Source organism: Trichechus manatus, unplaced genomic scaffold, assembly GCF_000243295.1.
Source record: "Trichechus manatus latirostris isolate Lorelei unplaced genomic scaffold, TriManLat1.0 scaffold00093, whole genome shotgun sequence".
Taxonomy (NCBI): domain Eukaryota; kingdom Metazoa; phylum Chordata; class Mammalia; order Sirenia; family Trichechidae; genus Trichechus; species Trichechus manatus.
The window spans coordinates 9,521,714-9,528,043 of NW_004444029.1; the positions used below are offsets into that span (position 1 = coordinate 9,521,714).

At 45.4% G+C, this 6,330-nt stretch overlaps 1 protein-coding gene across 2 annotated transcripts in view; it reads right to left on the minus strand.

Moving 5' to 3' along the window:
* Positions 1 to 5,758, minus strand: part of TRIM24 (tripartite motif containing 24) — a 125,361-nt gene extending 119,603 nt beyond the window's left edge. The window contains exon 1 of one of the 2 annotated variants that reach the window (XM_004382393.2): positions 5,181 to 5,704. In XM_004382393.2, coding sequence (XP_004382450.1) covers positions 5,181 to 5,538 — 358 coding nt within the window. In that variant the 5' untranslated portion in view covers positions 5,539 to 5,704. Of the gene's footprint in view, positions 1 to 5,180 lie in introns of both variants that reach the window. The other variant, XM_004382394.2, reaches the window with a different exon arrangement.
* Positions 5,759 to 6,330: the final 572 nt, after the last annotated feature.

The following is a 6,330-nucleotide window of genomic DNA, read 5'->3' on the forward strand; positions in this document are numbered from 1 at the left end:
AACTGCAATATACGTGGCCTCAACAAAACCTTTTCTGCTTGGCCCACAGCATGGGCTTAGATGTGTGTGTGTGTGTGTGTGTGTGTGTGTGTGTGTGTGTATTCTTAATTACTTGCCAATATCCAACACACCCAATTCCTCACTTGACAATATGGTTAGGTTCCAAAGACCATGTTGTTATGTGAAAATCAGTGTTATGCAAAAATGGATGACCACATCAGATCAAAAATGGAGGATGACTACATCATTATATAACTGCCAATTACATCATTACATAACTGCCAAACCACTGAGAATCATGGCCCATCCAAGCTGACACATAACCTTAACCATCATAGCCAGTGTTACTCTTGCCTCGTACCTCAGTGTTCGTTACTGCCAGACATATGCAATAGATACTAGGTTTTTTACTACTATCGTAAATGTGAAACGTCAGATAACAAGACAGTCGATTAACGAGTGGGTATACTAGAGAAATTTTACACAAAAATCTGGACTTTAGGCTTCTCACTAAAGAAAAAAAGAAGCACCTTCAGCACTGGCTCTGAACTCACATGACAATGTGTTAGAGCTAGGCAGTTTGCCTCCCCTTGTCACTCCCCACCGTTCCCTATTATTTTACCTCCAGGCTGACAGTTCACCAACTCTATATGTGCTTAGCCCCTGTAGATATTGTAGTTTGACCCATGATGCCTGTATGCACAAGTTCATTAGAAAAATGAAGGGCAGAGACAATCAAATGAAGCACGTTTATTGAGTTCTGCAAGTATTGTCTAAACTTCTGCTTCCGCTAATATGAAAATCAGTTCACAAGGAAAAGAGAGAAAATACCCAAGTACTAAGACTCAGAACAGTATTTTTAATTTACTGAAGAGAACCCTAGCCTTTTTTAGAGGTGTATTTTAAAGTATAATTTGTTAGTCTTTTTCTTAATATTAAAAAACATACATATATCTTCGATCTAAATGCTTTCTTTGAACTCTCACTTACAACATAAATACAAAGATAAGAATATCTGCAGACTGGAATTACTTAGAACGTTTTGAAAAGTCTGGAAATGGAACTGCAAACTAGTTTCAGAATTGAGGATCAGAGCTTTTATTACTCATGTTCTCATTCCTTCAGGTCCAAATGTCATGGCCTGGCACCCGATAAATTTTAAGTTTAGAGTTATGCAAAATTCAGATCCGAATTGGCTACTAGCCTATTTAACCATTTAAAATACAAACCTGAGAATATGTCTGAAAGTTAAGAACTAAGATTTAAGTTTCGCCTGTGCTAACTCTCCAACAAGTAGTTTAAAGGATCTAAGATTTTACTTTACTTGCAGGCTAACAAATAAGCATACAACAGTTTCATGGATGCTGGCAGAAGACACAAGACACTCCATGGTCAGAGATCAAGGGTAGTTTACTACTTACTCACAGTAACAGCATAAACCAAAGCTCTCAGAAATCTCTAAATCTACCCTGGCCAAAAGTACTACCTTTGGCACTCATGGCTATTAAATCCACATATCAGGAAAGCATCACTGAAAAGGACCGTTCCAAGCCTTGCCCATAACTCACACAACAGTGAAACATGACAGCATAGGTCCCTGGGTACATGGCTTCCAACTAAAAAGAACCCTTTCTCAGATTTCGTCCTGTGAGACTTGTGTGAGAGCACCCTAAAACTTGAGGCACTCGACATAACTGGAATGGCCGGCACAGGTCTGAACTGAACTCCATTTTGCTTTAGGCCTCTACTTCTGTCTTTGGAAAATTTTCCACTCTTGTAAAATTTTAACCACTTTAGATTAAGAAATGAAGAAGCAAGAACGCGGTTAGACATGTGATAAGAGTGTTCCAGGAAGAGGCTGTAAAAATAGTTTTGAAAATGCTTGAGCAGATTGTGGTCAGAATGTTCTCAGAAAATGTTTGTAAATGCATGTCACAAACAAGATCAGCTGATAAAAGAGTTGTTGGCTGCATTGTATAAAAACACTCTTTACCCCCATCTCAGTGGAGCACTTAGTACTTTCACTTTGTGCTGCCCAGCTCGAGCTGTTCAATTCCTTCAATAAAACTCTTTGCTTTTTACAGAATAAAGACTTTGACTTTTCAACAGCCTTTAACTGACTTAAAATTTAAACTCGCTCAAGATCACCATACACCAGAAGTACACTCTCACTGCAAGCAGACAGCTATCCCAAGACAGCATATCAAGTAGATAATGTCATGAAATGGACAGCTTCTACCCAACATCACGAATTGATATCCACCTGGTTTCTCATACTTCTTCCCAGGATGCTTCTTCATTGCTGTTATGGACTGTACTATGTCCCTCAAAAACATGTGTTGTAAATTGTAAACCCTACACCTGTGGATGTAATCCCACTTGGAACAGGGTTTTCTTTGTTATGTTGATGAGACCATATTAGTGTTGGGTATGTCTAAAACCTAGCCACTTTCGAGACATAAAAGGAGACTATCGTATTTTTACTCAAATTAACTCATTACACATTTTTTGCCAACTGCACCCTCCCCGAGCACAAGATTATGTTCATAAGTGCACTATGCTAAACTTTTTTTACAGCAACATGCATAAAAATACAATAAGCAAAAAAAGCACAAATAAAAGGGAAGATACATGCTGTCATGGATTGAATTGTGTACCCCAAAAATGTGTGTATCAGTTTGGCTAGGCCATGATTCCCAGTGTTGTGTGGTTGTCTTCTATTTTGTGATTGTAATTTTACATTAAAGAAGATTAGGGTAGGATTGTAATACTACCCTTACCCAGGTCACATCCCTGATCCAACGTAAAGGGATTTTCCCTGGGGTGTGGCCTGCACCACCTTTTCTCTCTCAAGAGATGAAAGGGAAGCAAGCAGAGAGTTGGTGACCTCATACCATCAAGAAAGCAGTGCTGGGAGCAGAGTGCGTCCTTTGGACTGGAGTCCCTGCGCAGAGAAGCTCCTATCCGGGGGAACATTGATGAGAAAGCCGACAGAGAGAGAAAGCCTTCCCCTGAAGCTGACGCCCTGAATTTGGACTTTTAGCCTACTTTACTGTGAAGAAATAAATTTCTCTTTGATAAAGCCATCCACTTGTGGTATTTCTGTTGTAGCAGCACTAGATGACTAAGACACATGCCATGTAGAGATCGCCAAGGGGTCAAGGAATGCCAGGTCTACAGAAAGTCAAAGAGAGTTTCCCTAAGAGATGATATGGAGAGAACCTTCTAGAGTCGGTGCCTTGAATTTGAACTTCTAGCCTCCTAAACTATGAGAAAACTACTTTCTATTTTTTAGAACCACCCACCTGTGGTATTTCTGTTACAGCAGCATTAAGAAATAACTGCCTAATCCATTATATTGTTAATTCTACTGTCTCACTGTATCATATATAATGAATCCCAAACTGACCTCCCTATTAATAATCTTAACATTATTCTAATAATAGGAAAAAAATGCTTCAATTAGATTATGACAGGCAGTATCAACTGCAAAACCAAATTACAAAGCAACAATTGAACTCTCTTGCTAAAGCAGTACTAGATAATATAATAGCCAGAGATTACCTACTCACAGAACAAGGTGGTGTATGTTCTGTAACCAATACTTCCTGTTGTATTTACATAAATAACTCTAGTTTAGTAGAAAAAGAAATACAAGCAATACAAAAAAATGCAAACTGGCTAAAAAATTCTAACCCATTTGATCTTTTCAGTGGATTTAATCTAAGACCACAGGGCCCTTGACTCAGAGGAATCTTCCAGGCTCTAAGAATTACCCTCATTATAGTTCTTGTAATAATCTCCCTAAAAAGATGTGTTTCCTCAAAAGTCTTAAATGTTCTCCAACAGTCTCACATTCAACAAATCACTGCCATTCCTCTGTAACAACAAAGATGTAGCAAAGAAGCCATAGATGCTGAGATGTCATATACGTGTGCAAACAAAACAAATTAAAAAGAAAAGGACTCGCCTGAGGGAGACTGAGCAACATGTCGATTTGGTCACATCTTCAGGAAACACTACTGAAGAGATGATCAAAAGGGAGTGTTGTTACACGTTTTTATAGAGGCAAGAATTAAAATGGCTTCCCTGGGTCAAGAACCAAACAAAAATTAGACCATAAAAAACAACTTTATGCAGAATCTAAATTTAGACAAGTTTTCCTTATCAGCATAAGTAAGCAGGCATTAGCAATACTTATCAGCATGAGTTAACAACATTCATACAATTAAGATAAACCACCTTAGCATTCAGTGACCAACTTTCCCAAAAGAAAAAAATTAAATGTGATTAACCAATCAGAGCAAAGAGCAATGTTAACTGCCTAAACTCAAGCCCCCTCACCATTTTTAGTTTGGGATGTCCCCAGTTTGTGAATAGTTTCTCACTTAGTAAACCCTGTTAACTTCAATCGACTTAATGATCAAAGTTTTCTTTTCAACAATATTAAAAGTAATTTTCCCAGTTACTTTGTACTTTTTAAAAAGAGGTGTTCAAGTATTTTCAATATTAAATCTTAAAAACCCCAGAGGCACCAAAATGTCACAGCCTTGAAAATCCGATGGTGCAGTTCTATTCTGCACACATGGGGTCGCCACGAGTGGGAATTTATTTGACATCAACAACAAGTCTATTAGAAGAAATAATCACTGTGCTTGTAACTTACTATCAGTATTTCAAACCTGTTAACCTTAGCAGTGAGAACTGCCTGTCAAAAGTCTCATTACACAGTAACAAACATCACAAAAAGAGAACAACTGTAACTTCAACATTTCCAGCTGTGATCTACAAAACACAAGAAAACCCGGCACCTCAAATCGCTCTGGATTGTTCCATTCCTCTTCGGTCTCTCAAAATAAAGACAACAAAACCCCGTCTCTTGGTTCCTTTGTCCCCATCGGAGGGGACTCAAGGAGGTAACGGACCCAAACGTGCAAGATAGGAAACAGACGGCATCCACTCTGCAATCAATCATCAAACAAAGTCCCCATGCCCGAATCCTCCTCCTTCCCCTCCCCCTCCAGCTCCAACAACGCGGGTCTACACACGACGATTGGAATCTCATGGACTCGGACAAAGCTCTGGGGACGCGGCGGGGAGCACTGGCGACAGGACGGTCTGAGCGGTTTGCAGAGCACGGGTCGCTGCCGCCCCCTGCTCCCCGGGCGGCGACCCCTCACCTTGGGTGGCGAAGGGCGACGCTCCGGGCGGCGATCCGGGCGCCGGCGCGGGCGGCGGGGTGTCGGCAGAGCCGAGCAAGGGCGCGGGCAGCATGAGGAAGCGCTGCGGCGCGGGCAGGCAGCGCTGGCAAAAGGAGTGCAGGCAGGGCAGCAGCTTGGGCGCACGGCTCTGGATGTTCTGGTGGCACACGGCGCAAGTGTCCAACAGGTTGAGCCGGGCCGCCTCGCCGCCGCGCTCCGAGTCTGGGCCCTGCCGGCTCTCGGCCTCGTTCTCCCCGCTCGGCGCCGCCGCCGGCCCCCCGGAGGCCGCCGCCGGGCCCGCCGCGCCCGCCACCGCCTTCTCCACAGCCACCTCCATTGTCCTGCCCCCGCCGCGCCGCCGGGGAAGGAGCGCCTCCGCCCGCCCGCCGCGACCTCCGCCTCCTCAGGCCGCCGGGAGAGAGCGCGCGGGTGAGTGACGAGGGAGGCCAAGCGGCCGTCTCAGCCGGCCCGCCTCCCGTACGCGGCCGGAAGCAGAGTCTGTCAACGAGGACCGGTGCTCGCACCGGGGGCTGCGCCCTCCTCCTCGCCAACCGCCGTCCGCCCCGCCTTTCTCCCGGCCGGTCCGCCGGCCCCACCCACCGCCGGCCCAGCAACTAGCGCCGCACCGCGCGCGCCGCCCAATCACCGCCCAGCCTGGCGCGGGGGCGGAGCCGGCGGAGCCCTCGAGGTCCTGGAGGGAGGTGGAGGGGGCGGGGAGATCCCAGGCCCCGCCCCTAAGCTGCGCGCCCCGCAGCCTCCAATTGGGCCTCGGCGGGGCTGCGCTCCGGTGCGAAGATGAGAGCGCGTTTGTTAGCCACTGAGCTCTTGATTGGGCCTGCCAGTGTCGGCCCCGCCTGGGGGCGTAGCCGGCTCCTCGTTACCCAGCAAGCTTCTGATTGGGCCCACCTAAGTCAGCCCCGCCTAGGAGCGGAGCCTCCCTCTCCACGCCGCTAAGTAAGTAACTGCTTCAGAAATTCTGGTTTCCTCCTACACGCGGGACTGGTGTACCCACGGCTGCCATCGAGTGGATTCGACTCATAGCGACCTTATGGGACAGAGTATAACTGCTCCGTAGAGTTTCTAAGGCTGTAATCTTTAGGGGAGCAGATTGCCACATCTTTCCCTGGCG